The following is a 27,668-nucleotide window of genomic DNA, read 5'->3' as shown; positions in this document are numbered from 1 at the left end:
AATTCTGAAACATATATCAAAAAGTTTTTTTCTTTTTTTGGAAACTCCTGTCTCAGAGCAATGGAAGAAAATCAAGAACGAAATCCTCTCCCCTACGATCTGATAATTCTGGGAGCTTCAGGCTACACAGGCAAGTACGTAGTGAAAGAAGCCCTCAGATTCCTCGATCACCCACCACTGAAGACCCTAGCCCTAGCTGGGCGCAACCCCACTAAACTGACACAAACCCTTAGATGGGCCTCACACCCCAACCCCCCACTCCGCATTCCCGTCCTCACCTTCAACACCTCCGACGCCCAATCCCTTCTTTCCCTTTGCCAACAAACCAAGCTTGTGCTCAATTGCGTCGGACCGTTCCGCCTCTACGGCGAGCCCGTAGTGGCCGCCTGCGTTGAGACTGGGTGTGATTATTTGGACATATGTGGGGAGCCCGAGTTCATGGAGCGGATGGAGGCCAAGTACGGCGAGAAGGCGGCGGAGAAGGGTTCTTTGATCATTTCGGCATGTGGGTTCGATTCAGTTCCAGCTGAATTGGGCTTGATGTTCAACTCGAGGCAGTGGGTGGAGCCGGCAGTGCCGAATCGGGTTGAGGCGTATCTGAGCTTGGAGTCTGAGAAGAGGATTGCGGGGAATTTTGGGACGTATGAGTCGGCAGTGCTGGGCGTGGCCAATGCGGAGAGTTTGCAGGAGCTGAGGCGGTCGAGGCCGAGAAGAGCTAGACCGGTGGTAAGGGAAGTTCTCTTTTCAATTATCATATTGATATGTTGGATTCAATTTGTAATTTTTTGGCTTAATTATTTGTAGTGGTTTCATTGAAGATATGTTTGATGTTTAGTGGTTTGGCTTTGCTGGTTTTGATTTGGTTGATGCTAAATTTTGCTAGGTTAAGGTAGTACTTGTAGAAGCTTACGAAGTTAGAAAATGAGATATATATATATATATATATATTTGATAAGTAAACGATAGTATTAATAAGGATAGGCATAGCCCAAGTTCACAAGATGGTATACAAGAGATAAGATCTATCTAGGTCGCTATAGAGGAAACAAGAAAATCATGTACATTTAGGCCATTAAAATCTATAGCTATAGCCCAAAGAAATCAGATGCTGAAAAATAAAGAACGAAGCTCCTCTAATGTTTGCTCCTTATCTTCGAAAGTCTGATCATTACACTCATGTCAGATGCACCACATAATGAAGATATGGACTATTTTCCACATAACTTTGATTTGTGGAGCGCCACTTGGCATCACCTAACTGGCCAATAATTCAACCACTGTAGCAGGCATCACCCAATTTAGCCCTATTCAACTTAATACTTTGTACCACAGGGCTTTAGCTGTCTCACAATGTAGCAGGAGATGATTCATTGTCTAGCCATCTTTCTTACACATACATCACCAATTTGAAATAATTACCCAGCGCTTTCATAGATTATCGGTAGTCAAAATCTTACCCAGGGCTGCTGTCCAAGTGAAGAAGAGTGCTTTGGGAAGCGCCTTATTCCTCCACAGTCTTCTCCATGGAAAATGAGAATTTGGTAGAAATGTAAGGGACTTATAGAAAGAGCGAACCGTGAAGGTACCCTTACCTGCAGGTGTCCACCACAGTTTATTGTCACGCAGTCCATTCAGCTTCGTAGAGTACACTAAGCTGAAAAAAGCCTCGAAACTGTCTATTTCCCAGTCTTGGGCTGCTCTACTAAATGACATATTATTTTTATCAACATTATCTATTATACATTCATTAGTGATTGAGGTCATACTGAATGATGTATGTGTAGTTATGAACTGGAAAGAATATATATTTTTTTAGCAGTGGTGGCAAGTGTCCTAGGTTTTAGCAGATTTGGAAGTCGGAACTTCTAAGAGAAGTTGGGATATTGGTTGTGTTGAAGGTTTTATCGGTAGAGGCAGTGGAGGAAATGAAGCCAGAAGGGAAGTAGTGGCAGTGGATTGAATTGTACCACCACTTCTATTACACCTTTCTACTGTCCACTCTTGTGCCTTCGCCACTGCCATTGTAAGTGGTAGTCAAGGCAAAACTCTGGTTCGACTGATGTAGTGATATGGTGGGCAGTCTTTGTGGTATTTGGTGGCCATAGTGGCAAGTAAGACTCAAGCATGGGCAGAGCAGTAAAGGTGCAGGTTATGATGGCTCATGGTAAGATGATAATGGTGATAATTTTATGGTAGCAGTGGTTGTAGAATGGGGGTGTCAAAGTTAGCTTGGTTGTTGATGGTTGCAGTAATGGAGGTAGGGACAAAAAATATAAATATTTCAATTTTTTATTCAATACATTATGTTAATAAATATCGGAATAGTGTGTATATGTACCTGACATTGAATATATATCTTTTGATTTTGCAGTCAATCTCTAATTTTTTTTTTTTTAACAAGTAGTTTAGTCAATTTCTACTTGGTACTCAATACTGACAATCTCACGACTCCTGCCTCAGAGATTTGTGTGGCATGGGACAGTTGTATACTGAAATTATCATTGTGATTCCTCTTTGAAGATTGATGGTACTATTAAAGTAATATCCCTGAACTAGCATGCTAAGGCGACGCTCTTGTATATGTCCATACACTTGGGCTTTTGCCTATTCTTATGATCAATAAAATTTTGTTTACTGATAAAAGGAAAAGTAGTGTCCAGATATTCTGCTAGAAATTATCTATGTTATTCTATCAACAAGCTTTTTGACTGGAAATGACAGTCATTTTCCTTCATTATGTAATTTATTCTGTAACACTTTGTTGGAATCATGATTTTGCTGGTTATCTACCCATTTATAATAAATTTGTCTTGCTGTATAGTCTTGCTAGTTGGCCCTCGAGCTGCATATATTGTATTAAATATTTCTTTACTGGTTGTAGATTCCTGGTCCTACACCTCCTAAAGGACCTCTTATAGAGTATCAGAAAAAGATTGGGGTTTGGGCCGTAAAGCTACCTTCAGCAGATTCTATTGTTGTTCGAAGAACACTGGCATCTCTGACAGAAAACCCCGGTGGACTTCCAGGAGTTAATGAGAGTGTTGAACAGATTGAGAAGAGGGAGGCCTTCTGGTCAACTGTGAAGCCAGCTTATTTTGGGGTGAAGATAGGCTCCAAATCTGTACTGGGAGTCTTGCGATTCATCACTGTTGGGGTGATTATGGGGCTTCTGGGTAAAACTGCTGTTGGAAGGTGGCTTCTCTTAAACTTTCCCGCAATTTTCAGCCTTGGATGGTTCAGGAAGAAGGGTCCCTCTGATGATGAGGTCAGAAGTGCTTCTTTTAAGATGTGGTTTGTCGGGCATGGTTTTAGCAACGGTAGTCTTGCTTCTCAGGGAAACAGGAAACCTGATATGGAAATAATAACAAGAGTAATGGGACCCGAGATTGGCTATCTGACCACCCCAATAATCCTCCTTCAGTGTGCGCTTATCCTTCTGAGCCAGCGAGAAAACCTACCAAGGGGAGGGGTATTGACTCCAGGAATTGTATTTGGCCCAACCGATCTCCAAGAAAGACTTCAAGAGAACGGAATATCTTTTGATGTCATTTCGAAGACTGCTCTTTCTCAGTGAGTCGTGTGAACGCAAGCCCATAATATGCCAGAAAATTGCGTTCATTTTCCCCTTTTATGTGGCTCTGCTCATTTGTGCTCGTGTCGTGTAAGAGCTACAATATGGTTTGCATCTTTGTATATAATCTGATAATTTTTATTTTATTTTATTGTTTTTATCGGATCTGGATGCTGCAATGAGGGTTTATATCTTTTGAATCCAATCTGGATTTGGAATGGAATGAGTGCTTTGTAAGAATGAACTGCCTTTCCTAGCACTAGCAAGTCTTTTTCGATCTATCATCTTTATCGAATTTTCTTGTGTTCCTGAGTAGCCACTGGAATCTCGTTTTTGATAATTTGAGAAGCCCATTTAACTTCCAAAGCTCACGTAAACTAAACATTCTACTGGATGGTTGTGTATACATGACAGGCTAAAGCATTTCTCTAATAAGATGAATTTACAAGAACTTGAGGCAATTCGAGGCTGCCTTCTCCTCTAAAACACACAATGACGTGGTCGTGTTTAATTAGCAAAATAGATCGATCTCATTTATTTCATAGCTAACATATTTATACATCCCAGCACGGTTACTTATTCGACCGACAACACTAAGGTGCCGTTTGGATAATGAGTTAAAATGAGATGAAAGTTGAATAAAATATTATTATTATTTTAAGATTTGAAAAAGTTGAATTATTTATTATTTTGTGTGAAAATTTAAAAAAATTATAATAATAAAACGAAATGAGACACTTTTACCTTCCAAATAGGCTAAATAGTAAATAATTAGTCTAAATCGTACTATCATTTTCCATTGGGTATTGCTATATCTCCCGAGAGATGTAGCCTGAATACCTACCCAAGAAGGTAATTTTTTTTTAATTTTTTTTCATTCATTTTTTTTATATTCTTAAATATTCTTTTAAAAAAAATTTACATCATCACTAAAAAACACTTTATTAATCACTAAGTAAAAAAAATCTTTCGGGACACAATTTGAGTTCCAAATTATTTTTCTTTTTGGTTTTGAAAAATGGCGAACAAATCGACACTACCATCAAAACATCACCGTTTATGAGAGCTATACTACTAAATTACTAAGGGTTGGGCTATTGTGCGCCCAGCTCTTACCATTGGGGCATGCCGCTCAGTTTTTTTTTTTTTTTAATTTTTTTTTACATTTTTTAATATATTTAAATATTTTTAAAAAATAAAAAAAAACACAAATATACTTAAAATTACTTTCTTAAAAACCAATTTTTACCGCTGAACGTGGCGTCTATTTTTTTCATATTTTTTAAATATATTTAAATATTTTTCTTAAAATAAAAGAATATATCAATATGTTTAAAATTATTTTTTTAATTATTAAATAAATAAAATTACCGAACGGTAAACTTGAGTGGTACCGCTCGGGCGGTACAGTGGCATTATGCAACTACTAATAGGACCGGAGATGCTATCCATCCATCCAGAAAAAGCCCTCAGCCATCTTCCATTGTCTCGACTTGTTGGCGCCAAACTCCTCTCTCTCTCTCTCTCTGTGCGTGTGCAATGAACGCCTACAAAACCCTGGTCGGTACGTCTCTTACTTCCCTCGGATGCAGTCTCCGAAGCAATCGAGCAGCCTCCTCTCCAATCTCCTTTCGACCTCTTACTTCCTTCACTTCCCTCCTCTCTCTTCCTCTCGGTACTCTCTCTCTCTCTCTCTCTCTCTCTCTCTCTCTCTCTGTGTATACTTATATTTGGTCGAAATATCGAAATATTTTGCTTTTAATTGTTTTTTCTTCAATTTGGCATATCTATAGGACCCAGAATCGTATGCTGCAGAGTTCCTTCCAGATCTTATGCTTCTTCCGCTGAAGGAGCCGCGATTTCAATTGAAGCCACAGGTTTCACGGACCAACTTCTTTCCACAAACCCAATCCTCGAGACATCGGATGAGGGACTTTTCAACGACACCGTCGAACACCTCCTTGCAAACCCCGACGACGTCGCAAGACTAATGAAAATGGAGCGCCGGTCCGTTAATCTCGATGGAGGCCAATCCGTACGAGCCAATCGGTGGTTCCCGTACCTCAACAGGTTCAGGTGCGGGACCGATGAGTATTTGAGCAGCGGTGAGGTGCTGGAGGCACTTAATCCGTACATATCGGATGTGAGGAAGGAGAGATTCCGGAATGTAGTGAGGAATCGGAGCTATTCGGTCTGCTTGGTAGTCGAAGGTCTTTGTGATTTCGGCAATGTTTCAGCTGTGTTTCGGTCCGCCGACGCCCTTGGGTTTCAATCGGTCCATGTTGTCTCGTGCGACTCGAAAAGGTGCAATGCAACGACGGTCGAGGTGAAAAATAAAAAATAGAAGCAAAAATGTATCTCTTTTAATTTCTTTTTGATTAATAATTTCTTTCGTTTTTACTTATCAAAAAAATAATAATTTCTTTCGTTTTTGGAAGTTCAGTTATTTACCGTATTTGTTTTTCGATGTTCATTTACTTGTGTGATAGTAAGTTTCTGTAAGTGATCATGGCTAGTTTTGTGCCTATAATATCTTTGTTCATTTGCTTATTTTAAACGTGAGAGAAGTGAAAGGGCATATTTGTTTTATGAGGATTTTGGACAAGTTATTTCTGAGCCTTGGTAGGATGTTCTTTTCAGTGGGAAAAGAAGAAATTTCTTTAATAGTATTTCATTGTAGAAACAGTAGTGTGTCACATTCCATCAAATGATTGAAGAGTGTTAGTAATTTTGGGTTGCATTCAAGTATCTCATGGGGACTCAGCCCTCCCATCTGTTAGTTTTGCAGCTTTGGATTTAAATCCATACTGTGTTTGGTTATTCCATCAAAACATATGGCCCATATGGGTGGTTGTGTTTATCTGGATATTGTTGTAAACTTGGCCATTTTGAATGTGACCAGACATGAAACTGCCTTGAAAACTGATGCTGTGGTGCCATTTCGTGGGTTGTTTGAATTATTCCTGTTCTAAAATTGCCTTCATTTGTATTGATGGCTGGTGTTTCTTTTCAATTGTAACCTCTTGTCAATTACAATTAGGTGTTGAATCTTTTGATCCAAACTGGCTTACTTTGCCAACATTACCTGTTGTGGTTGCAGGTATAGAAATAACCGCCATGTTAGCATGGGTGCAGAGAAATGGTTAGACATTGAACTTTGGAACTCCACCCTAGAGTGCTTTAATTTTCTTAGGTCACGTGGTTATCGAATTGCAACGACGCATGTGGGAATGGATGCGGTATTGATCAATCTTTCCCTTTTGTGCCATTTTACTCCTGAACTATCACCATTTTTTTCAATTTGCACCCTAAACTATGAAAACCATCAATCTGGACCCTAAGCTACTAAATTTTTGCAACTTGAACACTTGGTTGAGATCTTAGCTAGATCCAAGGGTGCAAATTGCCAAAATTTGGTAGTTTAAGGTGCCAATGGACATTTTAGGGTGAAAATTGAGAAATGGTTTGGGGTTGCAAAATGTAGTTTCCCTTTTTGAAAAATTTCCCAATGAAAAATGTTCTTTGAGTATATAATATTAGGTAGAGAAATCTGAGCCTGCGTTTGGCTGACTCTTTGTTACCATAATTAGGTATCCATTTACGAGATGGATTGGTCATGCCCAACTGCAATTGTGGTGGGGAACGAGAACAGGTAATTACCTTCTTTCTAATTAAATGTTATTATCAAAATATGGAGATATATTACGGTTTCATCAATTGATGTTTCAACGAGCTATGGAAGAACTTGAATGATCTAAAATAAATGAATATAAAAGGGAAATTAGTATGCATTTGAGTCTTTTGTATGATCTCTTATGTTCAGTAATTAGTTAAAGTCCCATTTTTATATTTATATTTTTAGTTTTTCTTGGAAGAGAGAGAGTAGAAACAAAGGGTACGCACTCTAGAAGATTTGCTCAGGGCTGTTCACTTTCACTTGGTTGCCTGGTATCTTGAAACCCCTCTGCCTGCGGGGGCAGGAGTGGAAATGTCTGAGAGAGTGCTTCCCAAAAGAATTGTGTGGTGTGGTGAAAGGTTTCCCATTGGGGTTTCCAGACCCCCTGCTCCCCACCTAATTGTGGAAGAGGGGAGGTGAGTTGAGTATCAACTCTCTCTCTTGCGCCTTTCTTCAGCTTGTTCCTGTTTGTTAACTCGGGGGGGGGGGGGGGGGGGGGGGGGGGGGGGGGCGGGGTTTCTTGAGATTAAGCTGTCAAGGCGGTTGAAGAAGGCCACAAGTGGAAGCAACCAATGCTTTGGTCATTCAGTTGACTCATTTTCTTGAAAATCATAGTTATCTAATATGTATATTGATAGGTTAAATTGGCTCATTCTTCTTGCAGGGGGATAAGTGAGGAGGCCCTGGAGTTATCAGATTTGCATTGCAGCATTCCAATGAAAGGCATGGTAGACTCTTTCAATGTGTCAGTAGCTGCTGGCATCCTCATGCATCATGCTGTTTGCGACAGAACGTCACGCCTGGTAATGACTGGTGCTGTAAAATCTGCAGCACATTATATAGTTCGAACTGTCTCATTTTGGAAAAGATTCATGGCTTCTAATTTCTGCTGATTTTGGTTTCTTGATTTCAGTTTAGATTCATTTATATTCAAATCAAAGGAACTTTGAGGTTGATGCCTTTGCTATTGGTCTTTTTGTAAAGCTTCCATGCTAAAACTCAAAACCAGATGCAGCTATTTGTCCTAGTTAAAAGTTGTAGCACATTTTCTGCATCCATGAAAGGAGCCAATTTCAATTTTCAACCTATTTTGAGCGGGTTTATATTTACATGTTACCAGAGCTTGCTGGAGTTGCTGCTATGTATGTCCTTTCAAACATGCTAGGGAGTGCTTAATGTATTCCTAGTAAGCTGGGATCACCATTGTAGGGGACTGGGCTATGTTGAATGCCCAGTGAATAAGTTCATATTGCACACGTTGTCAGAAATTGAAGTTTCCTGCCATCGAGTTATGTTATAATAGTAAATATTAGGTTAGATATTTTGCATATGCTCTCTATTTCCAATTTTCTGAAAGTAAGAAATGTTGCACCATGTTTACAGGGCTGTCATGGTGATCTGACAGTGGAACAAAGCCAAATCCTACTTGCAGAGTTTTCTCTACGTCATAGCAGGAGTGCGATTAGCATTGCCAATGAATATGCAAAGCGAAAGGCTGGCACGTTCACCCCCAAGCTTTGATAGAGAATCACCACTTCAATGGTTCTGCTTGGCCATTGAGAATTCTCAGATGAGAATTTTGAGTTTTAAGATTAAATATTAAAATATTATATTTTAATATTATTATTGTATTAGAATTTGAAAAAGTTAAGAAAAAGTTAAATTGTTTATTATATTTTAGGGCCAAGCAGAACCTAATGTATGATTTTCCTCATGAAGGATGTGACTTTGATAATTTCTGTAGAAGATGATTTAAAAAAATGGCACAAAAAAATAAAAGAAAAAAGGAAAGATAGAAACTTTAAACCAATCCAAAAGGAGCAAGCACTTTGAGAAAATGTTCAGTCAGCTGTGATACGAGGCTATCTGGTTAGTTTACACAAGTGTACTGTATGGCATTCTAATGCTTGGATTGGAAATTGTGGTTAAGAAGTAATCCAGGGGAGACATGCTTTTGTTGTTATTAGACTCTCTTTACCATATAATGATGCCATGAATGTTGGGGGTTTATCTTAAAAGGTAACAAAGAAAAGGGAACGACTATCACACCAAGGCAGGCATTTTCTCTTTCCTCAGAGGAGGAGAGGCACTAGCTGAGCCACCGAGACTGATTTGGCAAAAGATTTGGAAAACTGAAATATCCTCATGAATTGAATTCCTGGCATCAAATTTTTACAAAAGAAAATGTAGAACTCTTAACAAATAAAAATGCTATATCACTGGGCAATAATTACAAACCACTATCCATGTCATGGTATAGAATGTATTTCCACCGACTTGGCATGTATGAGAACCTTCCGATTAAATCATTGGGAATTTCAGAATCATATACCAATATGTTAATCAATTAACATTTCACTACTCGTGGTTTGTATTGTCGCCTTTGTTCTGTCCACGCCAAGGCTTTCCCCATGCTTCTTCATTTCTTGGGACTTTATGAACTCATCAATTCTTGCCTTCAATTCATTGTTTGGAATCAGCATGTCCGCAGTAAGATGGGAACGGTTGAAAGGGTCCGTCTGCATATCAGATACAATATATAAGAACTATTATTATTATTATTATTATTATTATATCATTATTGCTCTTTTAATCAGGTATATTATTATCATTATTGCTATCATTATTATTTTGAAAAATAAAAAAGCAAGTGCAGATGTACATTATCACTAAGCAGATGCCTTTGAATGACAGGTCGGTCTACGGTGATCCTTGAAGAAGGCAATATAACTGGATCCTTCATTAAAGTGTACTGCAAGAGAGAGAGAGAGAGAGAGGTCAGCGAGGAGATAGAGAGGGGAGGGGAATAAGCATAACCAGATAATTTACCACAACAAATCAATGAGGAAGCAAACCCCTTGGCATACCCCAAGGTGGACACGAGTAAAGAATAAGGTGGGGGGGCCTTGGATTCATAAAAATGTCTAGTGCAATTGCACATAATTCACATGTTCAACACCGAATGTGCCTTGATGATGTTATCAGTGCTCTTCATTGTAAATTGGCTTGGAGATTTTTGTCTTCTAATTCCCTCTCGGTGAACCCCCTTTCCCAAAAACACATGAATAATTTTCACTCTTTGGGTCTCATTAAGGCTAAATCTTTCCACTCTTTAACTCTTGGAATATTGTTTGCAACTATCTGCCTATTATTCATCACAAAAGCCAATGGGAAGGCACCTTGAATTTTTGGCATGATAATAGCGCAGGGAATGGTTCGTTGACCCAAAAAGGTTTCAATATCTCTAACCCTAACCTTCTTCTTAAAGACGTGTGCTCTTCCACGGGTTGGAACATGAAAAGCTTATGGCCCTAGGTGACCTTGCTCTCCTTTAGGAATTCTATTTATCCTGTGAGACTTAAGTTGGGCCTTGATTCGAGGGTTTGGAAACACACCAATGAAGGCAATTTTAGTTCCAAATCTGCTTGGAACCTTTTTAGGTAGTGATTTTTAGGGATCACTACCCCTCTTTCCCATTTGCTACTTATATCTGGAATATTGTTCTCCCTATCAAGGGTTCTGTTTTCGTTTGGAAATTATGGCATAATGGCATTCCTCTAGATGATCGGATCCAACACTGGTATCTTTTTGGCTTCCAAATGTTCTTGTTGTTTGGCTTCCAAATGTTCTTGTTGCTGTGGGGGCTTTCTAGAGACCGCTAACCATTCCTTTGCAGACTGTGTCCTCTCCAAACGGGTCTGACACCATTTTTCCTCTATTTTTGGTTTCAATTTCACCACCCTTGGTAATTGAAGGAATCAAGTCACTTAGTGGTGGCTTGCCTCTAGAGGTTCGGACTAATTTCGTATTCTTGCTAGCCTTTTCCGTCTCTCATTCTTTGGGAGATTTGGATTGCAAGAAACAAAGCTAGATTCGAGGACATTCTCACTAACTCTAATACCATCATTTATAAGGTTGTCAATTGGCTTAGGAATCTCAACATCCTCCTAAAGGCTTGTTCTCTCTTCCTCAACTCATATGCTTCCACCCTAGAGTCTCTTCACATTTCTCAAATCACCATCCATGCTAAGAGGCCAATCTTGGTGAAATGGATTCCTCCTCCTTTTGGGACCCTCAAATCAAATATTGATGGCACTTCCAAAGGCAACCCTGGTCCTTCTGGCTGCGGTGGTATCCTTAGGTCCTCTAATTGCTCCATTATTGCTGGTTTTTCTTGTTTCTTGGGCTTTGGTACTAATACCCTTGCAGATTTATCAGCTCTGAAATTTGGTCTTACTATGTGTTATCAGTTAAGTATTTTTGAACTCATTGTTGAATCAGATTCTCTTCTTATCGTAAATTGGTTTAATACTGAATCCCAACTCCCCTGGCAACATTTTGATATTTGGAATGATATTTTACAGTTCAAGCAACATTTTCCTTTTAATCTCAAACATGTTTACAGATAGGGCAATGCTTTAGCGGATAGTCTCGCCTCATTTGGAGCCCTGGGCAACATGGTAAGTTTTGGCATTGACTCTCGTTCTTTATTCCTTTATAGACTATTTATAATCTTCTTTTATTAATTTTCTCATTTCATTTTCTTTAGGAGCTTGGTTCTGGAATTTTATTGTAGCCCCATGCTCCCTTCGTATATGGTATTCCTCCACCATAAGTGAGGGTTATTAATCAAATTGGGGTATTGTCCTCTTCCTTAAAATAAATAAAATAAAAAATAAAAATAAATAAATAAATAAAAAGGAAGAAGAAAAAATGACTGCAATTTAAATGCAAAAACAAAAAAAGAAAAAACAAGTGAACATACTTGAATTGGGTCAAGGAATTCATCTGGTATCTCTCCAAGAGCAGCTTCAGTGTCCATTGCCTCAGAAGCTGCGACTTTGGCCTTAGCACCTAGCTGAAGAAACTCCTGTATTACCCTCCCATTTTCCCCAATTTTTCGAAGAACATCTGCTGCAGCGCTAAATAACTGGCACAAGCTCCAATTGGGAAATTATGTTAGGCCAACCACATCTTTCAGGGAGAACCAAAACATTCTCTTACTAAATATAAACAATAGTTGTCAAATAAGCGAACCTAACGAACTCTTTGCCTCAGCTATACCTGCTCATTGTATGAACGACCATCTTTTGATATAGCAGCTGGGAAAATATTTTCCGTATCACCCCTTGCCAGATGGACATATATGTAGACAATCTAAAAAAAAAAAAAAACATTTAAAGTCAGCAACACCTTTTTGCCAGGATGTAAAAGCTTTATTAATTTAAAAAAAAAAGTTATTGTAGTGGAATAATCGATAAAACCATGTCATTCCCAGGCAGCCTGTATATAACTTTTTCATTGCACTTAGAAACCTAAATAACCAGAGTCAGACCTAGTTCAATCATATTGGTATTAGAAATATAAATCCACCGAGGATTTTTTTTATCAGTATCAAAACTATAAATCCACTGAGAATACCCTGATTATATGGCTTGAAATCATATATCACTCACCAAAATATAACCCGTTTAACAAGAAGCAAATGTTAAATTTACTAGATACCAACCTGCTTCAGCAACTGTTTTGGACGAAATTCATATTTCTCAGGGTCTTTCAGAGTAAGAGATTTTCTTTGGGGACCCACAAGTTGTAACAAAAAGTAATTAAGCATGCTGGCCACTCTCTCAACCTGAAGAGAAAGAAGGGGTGCAAGGGTGGATGGGCAATCAGCAACTGTTATAACAAATAAGAACATAAAAACTTGTTGAGAAAAGAAATTTTAGCAACTGAGACTGAGGTAACATGCATAGGTAAGGAAAACAATGAAAAGATGTTACCATCTCAGGAAGTAGGAAAGGCACTGTAATCTGCTCTGAAGTAAATGCCAGCATACTCACATCCTCGTTTGCCAATTTCATATCGATCCGAATAATCTACACACCCAGTAATATACATTTTATAAGGTTATCCGGAACAGAGTACATCGTGCGCATGTGCACACATGCACATAAGTATATATTATCAGAAAGAAAAAGTCAAACTAACATTCTCTTGGGAGTGGAATAATCGGGTTCTCTCCTGCCTCTCTTGAGCTGGTCTCTGCTCCCATTCAGTCGTATTTGACATCTCAGCTTCCAACTCTTTGAGTTCAAGAATTTTGTTAAGACTTTCATCAAGGAGATATATGCTATCATTGACCAGGAAGTTTAAGAAAGTCAGATATACACCCTTTTCCTCCTCCTTCGCAATCTGAAAAGGTGATAAATTCAAAGCAGTTAAACGTAGCAACAAGGACGTGTGCAAACACACCACCTACCTACACACTTTCTGCCCGCCGCCCCGCCGGGGGGGGGGGGGGGGGGTTTAATTATAGGTACATAAAGACTATACCTGTCTCCAAGCATTACGATGACTAGGGACCTGCCACAGGTACTCGAGAAGTTCGGCAATATTATGACGGATGTTAAACTTGTCATAGAACTGCACAGGATGAAAAACAAATAAGCCTATCAACAATGAGCTTCTGAAACTCATCAACACTGAAAAATAAATGAGAACCCAAACGCTTTGACAATAATTTTGATTGAGTTGATTGCAACAGCAATACAACAACATGCTTCAAGAATTTATTCAAAAAGCAGGAAAAACAGATCACTAGATTGAACCCAATTGTCTGCCCATATTGCAAGGAAAGCAATCTATATTCCAGAGCCAAGCAAGTACAGGATCATCAGCCAAGAACTAATGTCATGAAAGATATTTGATAATGGACCAAATCAGTCAATAATACTGAGCTCCTCTAATTAAACAGACCTGAGATAACAGCACAAAACTTATTGTATCATCGAACTTGAACTAAAACCTAAGGTGCTCAAGAAAATCAATCTATATATTCAGATTAGAACTTTAAAATTCTCCCTGAACACAAGAGTGAGGCAAAGTCTTAGCCATTGGTGACCAGCTGGATTTGCAACACACAACTCCCTTAGTTTTCTAATGATGCATTTTCATCAATATCCCCTTTACTTTAAAAAATAAAAAATAAAAAATCAATATCCCCTTCTTGGCCAGATAAGTCGCATTCAGAGTCCAACTACCAACTAGTCATTAATAAGATTAGGTGGGCTTTGCATCCAATGTATCCTTCAGGTTGACCCTTGCAAGGGCAGATTTGATTCTGCACCTAATACCTACATCCGTTTTCCCAAGCATAATTTTCATCTCTTTTTTTGGGTTGAGAGAGAGAGAGAGAGAGAGAGAGAGAGAGAGAGAGAGAGAGACCATACAGTGAGTTGAAGAGCCACAAGAGACTCCAGTATGTTGTGTCTAAAGGAATGTGCGAAAAACTCATTGAGGAAACAATCTTTTTTTTTTTAAGGAAACAATCTTAAGCAAATCACCATGATTATAGAACTGTATAATCAACTTGAGTCTTGAAAGAAAGAGAAGTAAGATATCTTTGTTGCAAAAATTTGATAGGGTATAACGATTTCGCTGTGCGAACAGCTTTACATAAATTTGCCTACAATTCCACCTTTTCACCCTCTCAAAGCAATTATCAAGAAGAACAGTTGCAAGCAAGTAAAATAAAGCATATTTCCTGTTTGCATCTAAAAATGTATGCTGTCACAAAACTAAGTGACTAATCTAGGCCACCATGATTGGCTCAAACTTCAACTACCTCTACACCCTTAAAAAGATGTCTGCAATCAATTACCTGCGTGTGAGAACCAGTGAACTCAATGTCGACATAAAGTTTCAGAAGATTTCTCACAAGATACTCGAGAGACAGTTGGTGCCCTTCAAACAGAGTAGCAGTAACAGAAGAGCCACTGCACATGTAATAGAAAAAAAATGAGCTAAGCTAGGAAATTTTTAGAGGCACTCAATCTCTCTTTTGATTAAAAAATTCTCGAAAAAAAGGAAAAGAACAAAGGAAGATGAAAAATCACCCTCCACGGGGCATCCAGCAGTTCAGCACTTCAACCATCTTCGCTCTAAGGTAAGGGTTTCTAATAAATTCCGGACTTGCCATGAACATGATAATAAAGTTCATGAAGTCATCCTGCCAAGCCAAAAAAAATTGCATTTTACCACAGATTGGAAGAGATTCTGCAGAGAGCAAAAGGAATAGATTGTGACTAAAACTATGCAACAAAAAGTCTACCAGCAAGACCCCGTCCAAAGCTTTTGGAATCCGTGAAGCAAATATAAGCAACTCCATTGCATCTTCCACAAAATGCTCTGGCATAGCTGCAAATTCCATTGGGCATGTGGATGGCAGAGGCATCTTAAATCCGCCAACAAGGCTAACCAACCAAACCACCATTAACCGGTAGAAAGAAAGAGCATTCTGAATAAGTGCTCCATCCTATGAAGAAAAAAAATAAGAGCTTCATATAGTTTAACACATTAAATTCATATTGTAAACGCCCTTCAAAATCTTGGAGCCAAAGGAAAAGGGAAAAAAGTAATAATATTAGAACGATCCCATTTGAGGCAGGGACTTTACAGGAGGAAAACCATGAAACAGAGACATTATCTGATACTTCAATATATGATAAAAAATGCAGTAAGTGAAAAGTCCACACTTCATATGTATAAGACATAATCTTTAAACTTTTGATCCTTTTCCCAAGGTAACAAAATACTTTAATGGAGGAATGGAAGAAAAACAGGAAACAAAGATTAAAAAGAAAGCGGACCCCAAAAGTACCAAACCCTGGCCTGACCACTCCGAAAATTAGGCTCGATTGATTCTTTGGGGTTCTAACCTGACATGGATGCTAAAAAATTCCATAGTCCAACCCGAAGCTAACCCAAACAGTTTTTTTTAATAACAAATTTCCAAAAAGACACTGTTTTATTGTTCTGAAAACAAACATTAACAAACAATTAATTTGTTCCAATCTGACTTCCTTCTGACTTAACCCGTTAAACCAATTCTGACCCTAACTCGGGTCAGGTCAGAATAGTGAAACTGAAACATGACATACAATGACTATAATCCATCAAGAACAGGTATTATATTTATATGTATATACAAGTAGTGAAGGGTTTCATTGTTGAAACAATTTTTTTTATAATTAATAAAAGATTTTATTCCCAAGAAATAGGCATAAGCCCAAGTACACAGGACATATACAAAGGAAATACCTACTACTTTCCAAAAATGAAAGGAAAACTAAAACAGATTCTGGATTATCTTCCATTACAAAAACTTTAGCCCACAAACTCAAAGTACTAAAAATAAATCCCTAAGTTCTCCCAATGATCGTTCTTTGTCTTCGAAGCATCTCCCATTCCTTTCAAGCCATAGGCACCGCATGAGACACGAAGGAATCATCTTTCAAACACAAACAGCATTCTTGCTACCCTTCAAACCCTTCCACCCTACCAATAAATCCACTACTTCCTTGGGCATTACCCAAAGTAAACCAGTCCTATTCAAAACCTCATTACACAAGAACCTGGCCACTTCACAATGAAGAAAGTGGCGACTTATGGATTCCCCATCCTTCTTAAACATGACACACCAATCAGCAATGTACATACCTCTCCTTCTAAGATTTTCAGTTGTCAACACTTTGCCCAAGGATGCTACCCAACAGAAAAAGCAACCTTGGAAGGAACTTTCACTTTCCATATGTTTTTCCAGGGAAATTCACAACTCCTGTGACTAGATAATATTCTGTAGGAGGAGACTGAGAACTTTGAATTTCCTACAGGAATCCACAGCATGCTGTCCTCCCTATCTAGCATCAACTTTGAACCATAAAGTCTTTCTAGAAAAGCCTTTACATCTTTCCACTTCCCAGTCATTAACATCCCTGATAAAGATAACACTCCACTGAATATTATTGTCAATGCAACAGAAAGACTTTCCTACAGCTGGCATTTGATCCCTTGCAATTCTGAAAAGAGAGGGAAAGTCCAGCTTAAGTGAAGAATCCCCACACCACAAGTCATGCCAGAAAAGTGTCCTCTTCCCATCTCCCACCTTCAATCTAATATGATTTGAAAAAACCCCCCATCCTTTTCTAATGAACTTCCACAAACTCAGCCCATACGCACCACTAGTATCTTTAGAACACCAACCTCCCTACAAACTACCATATTTTACATCAATAACATTTTTCCAAAAGGCATTACTTTCCAAGTGGTATCTCCAAAGCCATTTCCCAAGTAATGTTCTATTAAACAATCTTAAATTTTTTTATCCCCAACCCACCACAATCAATCGGTTGACAAACCTTCTTCCAACTAACCAAATGGATTTTGTTTTCAACTCCTATACCACCCCATAAAAAATTCTGAAATAAACTCTCAATTCTTCTTTCAATCCTTGCCAACAATGGAAAAAGAGATGAGAAATAAGTGGGAAGGTTAGACAAAGTACTTTTAATTAGAGTTAATCTTCCCCCCTTAGAGCATTAGTAGTGGCCCAGCCAAAGTTAAAATTTGGCCAAATCATCACAAATTGGTGTTGCATGTGTAGAAAGCGAGGTGAATCGGTGAACCATCTCTTAATACACTGTGAGGTAGCGAGTAGGCTATGGAATGAGGTACTTGGTAGAATGGACTTGGCTTGGGCTATGCCGGAGACAGTGGTCGAGGTATTGGCCAGTTGGAAAAATATGAGAGGAAATCAACAGTTAAAAGCAGTATGGAAGATGATCTCTATATGCATCATGTGGTGTCTATGGAGAGAGCGCAATGACAGGACATTCGAGGACAAAGAGAGATCATTGGAGGAATTGAAAGTTTTTTTCTTTGGAACTCTTTGTACATGGACCTTAGCGGTTGATTTCAATGGTTTGGGGCTACATGAGTTCCTTATATCCATTGTTCATACCTAGATGTGGTCTCTAATCTTTGTATCAGGCTTTTGCCTCCTTTTGATAATATAATTTATTTTACTTATAAAAAATTTGGCCAAATTATAGCTAAGTTGCTTAAAAACCTCCTACACCAAACTCAACAATTCTACTTTAATTTTAGCCATCCCCTTTCACTAGCCAAATATAGTCAGCCCAAATTGCTGGCCAAATAATACATCGACCATTGTTGTTGTAGCCTCCCAAAGCTTTTTCGGTTCTTTTTTCAAGGACCCCAGTTCTTTTTTCCGGTAAGCTTTTGCTACTTGATGTTTATTGCCACAACAAATTCTTCGGATTGCATGATTTCCTTTTAACATTTCAATAAGTTAATGAACATTTTCTAATTTTTCTGAATAATGAAATTAGACCAAGCAGGTTTTGTAGTTTTTCTTTTCCTTTACTGTCTTCCACTTTTTAGGTTGGCTCTGCATTGAGATTTTTTTGGTAGAAATTTTAGAGTTTGGAGGATTTCATATATAGTGGAAATGGACTAGATAATCAATATTTTAATAGAATAGTGATAGATTTAGAGAGTTTGCTATTTGGTGTTGTTGAAAAGTGGCTAGCTAAATTTATAAAAGTGAATTTCGTAGTCAAATTTTGGCCAAACTTTGATTAGGCCACTACTACATGCTCTTCGACAAGTAGATCATTTTCCAACCAGCTAACCTCCTTTCCATTTTCTCAATCACCCCATCCCAAATATTAACAAATTTAAAAGAAGCCCCCAAAGGAAGCCCAAGGTACCTCTTGGGGAGTAAAGAAATTATGCACCCCAGAATATTTGCCAAGTCAGAAATATTCTGAACAGAACCCACAGGAACAACTTCAGATTTTGATAAATTAACTCTTAACCCTGAAACAGCTTCAAAACACAGCAGAAGTGCTCTTAAAACACGTAGATTGTCATATCGGGCTCGCTAAAAATCAAAGTATTATCAGCAAATAATAAGTGTGAGACCTTTAAACTACTCTATACCTCATTACCTACTTTTTGATAAGTAAAAGTACAACATTATTAATAGAAAAAGGCATAGCCTAAGTACATAGGAAGTATACACATAATACACCTAATAACCACTAAGCACTAATGATGGATACAAGCAAATTATTCATGAAACATAATAGGCATAGCCCATGTTCTTGATGAGCTATAGTAATTGTATGACAGCCACACAATTTCGTTGGGTCAGAATGGAAGGCCTATTGGGTCGGAATGACAGGCCTACTGAACCTGAAACAAAGAGGCTCCTAATTTTGAAGTGTTTGCCCAGACTGATCATTCAAAGATGTACAATGACTAGATGGACGACAATGGCTAGAAGATACATTGAGCACCTAACCAATTACCCTTAGAAAGTGACCTTCCACCATATAATAGATTCAAACCTTTGCCCTCCGTGATCGACCATAATATAAATCAAGGAGCAGGACGTCAAAATCATTAGTAGAGCCAGACTGTCTCCATGCAAGTACATTAGGGGGGGGGGGGGGGAGATAGAGATATATACAAATATATATATATATATATAGAGAGAGAGAGAGAGAGAGAGAGAGAGCTGACATACCCTCAACATCTGAGCTTCATAACAAAGTTTCTCCTGTGAATACGACTCCATTTCTTTCTCAAGGCGAGATACGTCCAGCTCCAATGCCGGTGTAGGAGAATGCTCTTGCATGGCTTTAAGAGTAGAGAGAGTATCTTCACACCTTTGAATGTCCTAAAATAAATCCACTCGAGAATAATTACAATCTTGTAATGGAATTTGAAAATTGGGCATTTATAAAGGATGCATTCTTACCTGAACTAAATGTTTAAAGTCAGAAAATGCTTTTAATAAACCCAAGTGGAGCACCCTTGCAGTCATAAAGAAGCACTCGCAAATAAATGGATATTTAGTTTTATTGCCAGTTGATCCCAGCTTTGCATTAGAGGATCCACTGGCAGTGCTGCCAGAACTGGTGGCGCCTTGAGATTGTAGCAACCGATTTTCAACTTCAGTATCTTGTCTAGAGCCATCAGTTTTACCCAAATTGTTTTTATTAAGCCATTCAGCAACTTCTTCTGATGATGCATGGAGTGCAGTCGACGCTCTAGTACAAAATCATCATGAAAAACCAGGAGAAGAGAATAAATATCCATATAAACTTATAAAAGAAAATCAATCCATAAAACATAAAGCTCTCACCTTAAATCCAATCTGTTACTGTTAAAGACATATTTGGGATCAATCTTATCCCTTTTTGTTAAGTTCACGTCTAAAAAAGGCTCACACAGGCGAAGCATGACAGCACTGAGACTGACAAACATGCCTGAGCTTGCACAAGATAGAGGATCAACCTATAACAAATGTAAGAAAAATTCCATGTAATTTATTTATTTATTTTGATAAGTGAACAATGCCATGTAAATTAGGAAAAGAAAAAGTGAAAATATTGCCTTAAGTATTCTTTCCATAGAAAAGCAGGGAGAAATATATCAAGTCAGAAATAATACTACAGCTGCCACTTAAGCAATCTATGAGAAATGGAAAAATACCTGGATATGAGCCCTCGACGAGTTTTTATTGATCACCTCTGCAAGATACTCAAGAACATTTTCACGAGTGTCCATATTTTTAAGGAGTGAGAGAAGAACTTCTGCTAGACCATCATATAAGTTGTTCATAACTGATTTAATTGTGGTGAATGAGGATGATAAATCAGTTGGTCGGCGAGTTGATGCTTCTGAAAAGCATTGCAACCTGGTGTTTTAGAGAGAGTAATAATGCAGGAGTAAGAAAGCATTCTTAGACATCACAACCAAAAGTCGTCCATAGCTATAGGTTCACATGTTCAATAGGCATAAAATCCAACAACAATGAAGATTTTAGGGGTGCCACGCGCACCCCCAGGGTGGGGGTGGACCCCTAGTCCGTCTGCCCCCAGTCCGCCGCCCACATTGACAAGTACCAGGAAAAACAAACAAAGATTCACAACAAAATACAAATCCACAACAAAATCCACAAAAAATATACAACAAATCGGAAACCAAAAAAAAAAAAAAATCCTAAACTAGTAAAAAAATCCTTCGCAACTAGTAAACAACAAATTGGAGAGAGAGAGAGAGAGAGAGAGAGAGAGAGAGAGAGAGGGTCTAAGAGAAGAAGAGGAGGAGGAGTCGCCAAATAGGAGGATGAGAAGAAGAGGACGGCGGATGCAGCGACTTGGTGAGAGGGAGAACGGGAATGAGAGAAGAAGAAACCAGAGAGAATAAAGAGGGGGGAAGAGAGACTGTCCCCGGGGGGGGGGGGGGGGGGGGGGACTAGGTTTAACTTAAACCTGACCCTAAAATGATGCAACTTCATTGTTTATTGTATATATAATTATATATATTTAGCTAGGCTCAAAGCCCTGGGCCCAGGGTGCTGGATTGCCCTGCTGCCGACGCGGGGCAGGGGCTGTGGATGCGGGGTGGCGGGGGGTGGTGCCCCGCCGCCCACCCCTAGAAGATGCCAAGAAGGGCGATCGATCCCCTAGCTTCATGGAGAGGTCTTTAGGGCACTTTACAGATTGCAGCAATTTGAAATACAGTTCCGATTTGCCTATGGCAGTGTCTTTGGAGGAAAAGGAACTAGAGAATTTTGAAGATCATAAGTCGTCAATGGATGAGCTTAAAAATTTCTTTTTTAACATTTGTTCCATCGGTAGATTGTAATTGATTTTATGGCATGAACATTCATAAATTTCTTGTATCAGTAGAACATTGTGCATAGGCGTTGCTCTTGTATATGTCCTGTATAATTGGGCTCTTTCCCATTCTTATGATCAATAAAATCTTGTTTACCGGAAAAAAAAAAAAAAAAAAAAAAAAAAAAAATCCAGCCACCATGACAGAACATGGGGGAAAAAAATAAACAGTGGAATTGAGCATAGGATTTCAAACATAAATAAACCATCTAATCTTAACCGTAAAAATACTCTATAATTCAATTGCATCCAAGTGGGCCCATCCTTTCAGTTTTCCTTCTTCCAAATGTTTGAAATCTAAGAGAGAATATAACTTCCTCGCTGAAGACCAGAAAAAGATCTGGAGGTACAAAACCAAGAAAAAGAAAAGGCCCACGAAAACTAAAAGAGATTTGAGTGTCTTTTTAAATTAACAGTAGCATATGCACAACAATTCAGTAATTTCATAACCTAGCTTTAAGATGGTATATAGCCAACATCTCGTTCTGATAAAAGATCATTCAATCAATCAAAATAGAAGATACAATAAAACCAATTTTAATACATCAAAGAGTCAATCCCCTGATATCATCAGTCACTGTTTGACTTAAGGAATCTTTCCCAATATCGATAACACCCAACAATGTACCGTAATTGCTATAACATTGAGACCCCAATTGGCTCTATAATTAATTTGATCAGCCTAACTGCAGCCCCTAATGCTGTCTACATAAGCTAAAGAAGATCCAACCCATAACATTTTATATCCAGTCATCATTTTAGAGCTTCCACCCAGAATATCATGCATATATTCAAATGGATGAAAAAGATCCCATTCTTAAGTTATTTCACCTCCCCTGACCGATCCACAGCAAGCTGCAGTTTACTGAAATCACTCAAACGCTGAGCAGATTGGGAGGTTGAAGAAGTGTGATAAACGTGGCACAATATTAGGCATCCATATCTTCTTAATTAAGCAATTTTTTAAGACGACCGAATTGAATACAGGATCCAGCTTCCTAATATACCAGAAACACGTAACATGCACCACCCATATACTACTTATTCAGAAACTGAAGAAGCGAGGGAAGTACTGGAAACAAGAAGAAGTGACTCCTTTACTACTGTTTGTGCTCTGAAAAAATAAAACCCCACAATTTAAGCAAGCCAAACACATGCATTATGTTCAGATGGAAGGGAATTTCTGTTTTATACAAATAAGAAATAAAATATTCTACATTTTGATTGTTCTATCCCTTCCCACATTTCCTAGCCACTACACAATACCAAATCAAAACCACGATAACAATAAAAATTGCAACCTACGATAGCACAAGCACCAGACTTGAAAACTAAACCAATAAACGCATAACTCCACCACTTACCCCACATCAGGCTGGCTCTTGAAAATGGCATGATCGGGCAGAGCGCTAACGTGAAAAAAGGGGCCCAATATGCTCGTCATCTCAATAACCCGGCCGTTCAAATAAAGGCCTTTTGGAATCCACCACGGGTGATTCACTAGTGATTTGGCGCCAACCGGGAAGCTAACCAAATACAGCAAAGCCCTTAAAGGCTGCTGAAAGTTCCCCAGCGCTGAAACCTTAATAACACTGCCCCTCAAGTCCTCATACAAACCCTTCAATATGGAGTCCAAGCTATCGAAATCCGAGTCCCTAAAGAACTCCTCCAAGAAACCAGGTGGGCATTGAGTGCTCCCAGCACTACTACCTCCGAACCCGTCCACCGAGCTCCCAACCTCAGAGAAAATCAGCGGCAACAAAGGTGATTTACTCAAACGTGACTTCTCATTCGAATCCAGCGGATTTGGGAACAACTCAGGGTTCCCCAAGTGAATCCTACAATACGAGACCGACAATTTCTTGGCTTGCTTCACCACTGACTCCATCTCGGACTTAACATTCTTGTCCTTCATGGAAGCGATCTTCTTTCCCTCGTCGAAGGCGCGGCGATAGCAGCCGATCAGGTACTGGAAGGGCGGTTCTGCCGAGGAAAAATCACCGGAGAGACGATCGATCAGGACCCGCTCCATCAAATCCCTAGAAAGTCTCAAGTCCTTGCCCTCGCTCAGAATCTCGGCCGCGGTCATCTCCAAGTACACGATCCGGGAATCGGATGATGACTCCGCGGTATCGGTCAGAGATACGAGAAAGACTTTCCGGAGGATTATGTCCTCGATTTCCTCCGGAGACCTCTTTTGAGGTTTTGGGGCGGCCATAGAGGGCAAAGGTTCTTTCCTTCTCCGTTAGACGGTCCTAAAAACACAGAAATTTTCCCAATAAAGCAAAAAAGAAACCGCAAACCCGATTTTATAAGGAATTCTTTTGAAACTTCTCCGGGAAACAAACAGATGAATGAGTGAATTAGATAGTGATATCGGAGTATAGCAGGAAAAGTCGCGGTGTAGAGACACTGTAATCGGGAGGGTAGGAGTAGACACACGGCATAGAGGTTGTGCCCTTTTATATGTGAAACTCGCTTTGCGTCACGGAGAAAGACCCAGTCGTCTCCAATATTGGAGAAAAAGGAAAAGAAAAAGAAGCTATATCTAGCAAAAATAAATAAATAAATGTTGATACGCTTCAATTAGTTTTGAAGAAAAATCGAGAATATCTTTCTAAAGTATCTTTCTAGTAGAGTTTTGAATTATACACTCGTACTGTTTTAATGGGCATTTAATATAAGGGAGATGGAGTCCCAAATCCCATACGATCTTAAAAGATAAGTGAAAATAACGTCATCGCCCATCCCAAAACAAGCATATTGTACTTGGATAGAGGCTCTCCCCGTATTTAAGATTATGTTTGGATATTGAAATAATTTTAAATATTTTATAAATAATAAGAAAATAATAATAAAAAAATAATAACATAATATTAAATAATAATAAATAATAATACAAAATAATAAATAATAATATAATATATTGATAATGCTCCATCATCCAAATTGACCCTTATTTCAATAGAGGTAGAGAATTAAGATAAATTCATTTAGAGAGTCGTCAGAGCTTTGGCAATGTTTTAGCCAAAGCCAAAACTAAAATTTGGTTAAAAACTTAAAACTAGATGTTTTGTCTAAAAGTCAAAGTCATTCAAGTATAATGTCACATTGAATTAGGTAACTATAAGTCAAAATAATAATTTTTTTAATAATATTATATTATTTTTTCTCATATATACACAAAACTGTCCAATCCAATTTTTATAAGATTATATTTAACTAATTATGGTGTGGCAAATGAAATTTCTTGCAAAAATATGAACATAATAGAGCTATTGGCCCATTTGTAAAAAATCAGAACTTCAAATATTTGTTTGTGGAATAAAATATGTGGATCTTTATTGGTTTGGCTAGTCCAATACAAAAGGTTTTATGATGGAAAAATCTAGTTACAAACACAACTGCATACTAATATGTGCATAAATCTAATGTGATTGGTCAAAAAATAGATTTTATTGAAAATAATATTAATTTAAATTTTGAATATGAAAGAATCAATATTAGTATGTAGATTAGTATGCAACTTTACTTGTACGTAATAAAACTCATAGCGTTAGTTTATGACTATGAGTCCCTGATAATCTAATGTCATATTATAAAATGATGAGAGGATGATGAAAATATTTTTTTTATCATTTAATCTCAACAGTGAGATAATTATGGATGATGCACATCTCAAACAAACTTTCAATATTTTGTCTCTATTTTCAATTTAAATAAAATAAAAGAATAGAGAAGGGCAAAAGTACCCCGAGACGGTGCCCTTCACGATTGATAAAAGGAAATTCACTTTGGATCTTAAACAAAAAATTCTTCTCTCTAATGGTTTTCTCTCTAAAGAAAACAGAAAGAGGTGAAGTGGGAGTCAGTTTTCTCGTCGGACTAGGAATCTTTTCTGGTACGATGGAGGAAGGTGGTGAAGGTATGAAGGAACTAGAAGGAAAGTGGAAAGGGCTACATATCTCTAAGGAAGAGAGTTTGGCAATTGAGGTAGATGAGAGAGTGTTAAAGGGGGTGGGAAAGAAAGAGGATCGATGTTTAGTTAGAAAAATCCTGACAAAGAGGAAGGTTGGATAAGGCGTGATAGGAGCCACGATGGGGAAAGTATGGCGTGTTAGCAGGCCTGCGGTGTTTCAGGAGGTAAGAGTAAATGTTTTCGTTATCACATTTGCAACAAAGGAGGATAAACAGAGAGTGTGGGCAAGAAAACCTTGGTTATTCGATAACAGTTTGATTGTCCTTAACCTGTTTGATGGTTTTACTAAGCCAACAAATATAAGTTTTGAGAAAGAAAATTTTTGGATTCAGTTGCACGATCTTCCCCTAGCTTGTATGAATGACGAGTTTGGGAAGATGGTTGGCGGTACGATCGAGAAGGTGGTTGAGATAGATGTTAATGAGGATGGTTGTAGTTGGGGTGAATTCCTTAGAGTAAAAGTGGAAGTGGATCTAACAAAACCGATAACTAAAGGAAGAACTGTCAATGTGAAAGGGAAGGGGTTGTGGATTCCTATAAAATATGAAAAGATGCCACAAATTTGCTTTGAGTGTGGGAAGTTTTTCCATAGTAATCTGGAGTGTGTTGGGAAGGGTGGAAGGAAAAAACTACAAACGGAGGGTGATGGTCAATATGGTGTATGGCTGAGAGCTGGACTAAACCAAAAAATGCCTGGGATGGATGGTTACAGAGGATTTGATGCTAGTGGTCCTAAGGGAAGTTATGATGTTGGAAAAATGGATAGAAGCGTGAGTGATGACTTATCTGTTACAAATGAGGGGAAGGAAATAAAGAAAAATGATACTGAAGGAGATCCAGATGTTGGCAAAGGAGCGGCAGAGGTAGTTGCTAATAGTCTGGTAGCCATAAGGAAAGTTATAGTAGAGGGAGGGGGGGAAAGTTTCATGACAGAAGGCATGGGAGGTGAGATGGTGGTTAAAATAAAGGAAGGGCATGGAAAAACAGAATTAATGCAAGATGGGGAGGGACCTTTGGTGGAGATTGAGGTGCAAGAGATCCAGCAAAAGTCTAATGAGGTTTTATGTGGGGTAGTTAAGGGTAGTGAACAGAATTATGTGGTGGAGACGAAAGGTGGAAAAAATGAAGGGAAAATGAAAAATCTCAAGGGGAAGGAAAGTGGAAGAGAAGGGCAAGAGTAAAAGGGATAGAGTCAAGACTTAAAATAGGCAAGTTCTAAGGTAAAAGACCTGTGGATGAAGTTACACATGTGGCTCTGGAGGGTAAGGGGGGGAAGAAGGTTAGAAGAGATGAAAGTTTGGAATGTGAAGTTACTATTGTGGCAGAGGCTGCTGTGCAGCCCTACCAAACACAATGAAAATCTTAAATTGGAACTGCCGAGGGCTTGGGAACCCTCGGACAGTTCAGGACCTTTGCTTGTTAGTGAAGGATAAGAAACCCAACATTGTCTTTGTAAGTGAGACAAAATTGATTAGTGGTAAAGTGGAATGGTTGAAAAGAAAGGTGGGGTTTCAAAATTGCTTTGTCGTTAATCCAGTGGGGTTAGGGGGAGGATTGATTCTGTTTTGGGATATGGAGGTGGAGCTAGAGGTGTACAATTACTCTCAGAGACACATCAACTCATGGATAACTAATAATGATTCCAAGGTTAGCTGGCTTTTAACTGGCTTTTATGGTCATCCTAAGGTGCAAAAAAGGCAGGAGGCCTGGAGACTTTTGGAATCTTTTAAACCTTCAAGAGGGAAATGATGGTGTGTCCTGGAGATTTTAATGAAATAGTTATAGACACTGAAAAAGAAGGGGGAAGGCCTCGGAATGAGTCTCAAATGGCTTCATTTAAAGAGGCTCTGGAAGTGTGTGAGTTGCATGATGTGGGTGGAAACAGGTTCA

General features: G+C 38.6%; 3 protein-coding genes across 3 annotated transcripts; 2 read left to right on the top strand and 1 right to left on the bottom strand.

The window, feature by feature from the left end:
- LOC122303109 (probable mitochondrial saccharopine dehydrogenase-like oxidoreductase At5g39410) lies at nucleotides 1-3,811 on the top strand. The gene is made up of 2 exons (XM_043114677.1): nucleotides 1-726; nucleotides 2,882-3,811. The coding sequence occupies exons 1-2, from the start codon at nucleotides 61-63 to the stop codon at nucleotides 3,572-3,574; spliced, it is 1,359 nt and encodes a 452-aa protein (XP_042970611.1). The 5' UTR covers nucleotides 1-60; the 3' UTR covers nucleotides 3,575-3,811.
- Nucleotides 3,812-5,021: 1,210 nt separating this feature from the next.
- Nucleotides 5,022-9,057, top strand: LOC122303108 (tRNA (guanosine(18)-2'-O)-methyltransferase). Its single transcript, XM_043114676.1, has 6 exons — nucleotides 5,022-5,246; nucleotides 5,365-5,875; nucleotides 6,672-6,810; nucleotides 7,162-7,223; nucleotides 7,912-8,050; nucleotides 8,631-9,057. Exons 1-6 carry the CDS (start codon nucleotides 5,111-5,113, stop codon nucleotides 8,766-8,768), a joined length of 1,125 nt encoding a protein of 374 aa, XP_042970610.1. The 5' UTR covers nucleotides 5,022-5,110; the 3' UTR covers nucleotides 8,769-9,057.
- A 313-nt stretch (nucleotides 9,058-9,370) lies between these two features.
- Nucleotides 9,371-24,336, bottom strand: LOC122303106 (probable ubiquitin conjugation factor E4). The gene is made up of 16 exons (XM_043114675.1): nucleotides 23,164-24,336; nucleotides 20,610-20,814; nucleotides 20,260-20,411; nucleotides 19,873-20,164; nucleotides 19,639-19,791; nucleotides 15,358-15,561; nucleotides 15,143-15,255; nucleotides 14,908-15,022; nucleotides 13,581-13,670; nucleotides 13,236-13,439; nucleotides 13,028-13,123; nucleotides 12,757-12,879; nucleotides 12,312-12,404; nucleotides 12,013-12,177; nucleotides 9,910-9,999; nucleotides 9,371-9,766 (listed from the first exon to the last, which is right to left on the bottom strand). The coding sequence occupies exons 1-16, from the start codon at nucleotides 24,015-24,017 to the stop codon at nucleotides 9,587-9,589; spliced, it is 3,129 nt and encodes a 1,042-aa protein (XP_042970609.1). The 5' UTR covers nucleotides 24,018-24,336; the 3' UTR covers nucleotides 9,371-9,586.
- Between the last annotated feature and the right edge of the window lie 3,332 nt (nucleotides 24,337-27,668).

The sequence above is a fragment of the Carya illinoinensis genome, chromosome 3 (genome assembly GCF_018687715.1).
Source record: "Carya illinoinensis cultivar Pawnee chromosome 3, C.illinoinensisPawnee_v1, whole genome shotgun sequence".
Lineage (NCBI taxonomy): Eukaryota > Viridiplantae > Streptophyta > Magnoliopsida > Fagales > Juglandaceae > Carya > Carya illinoinensis.
This window is presented reverse-complemented; position numbering and strand designations above follow the sequence as displayed.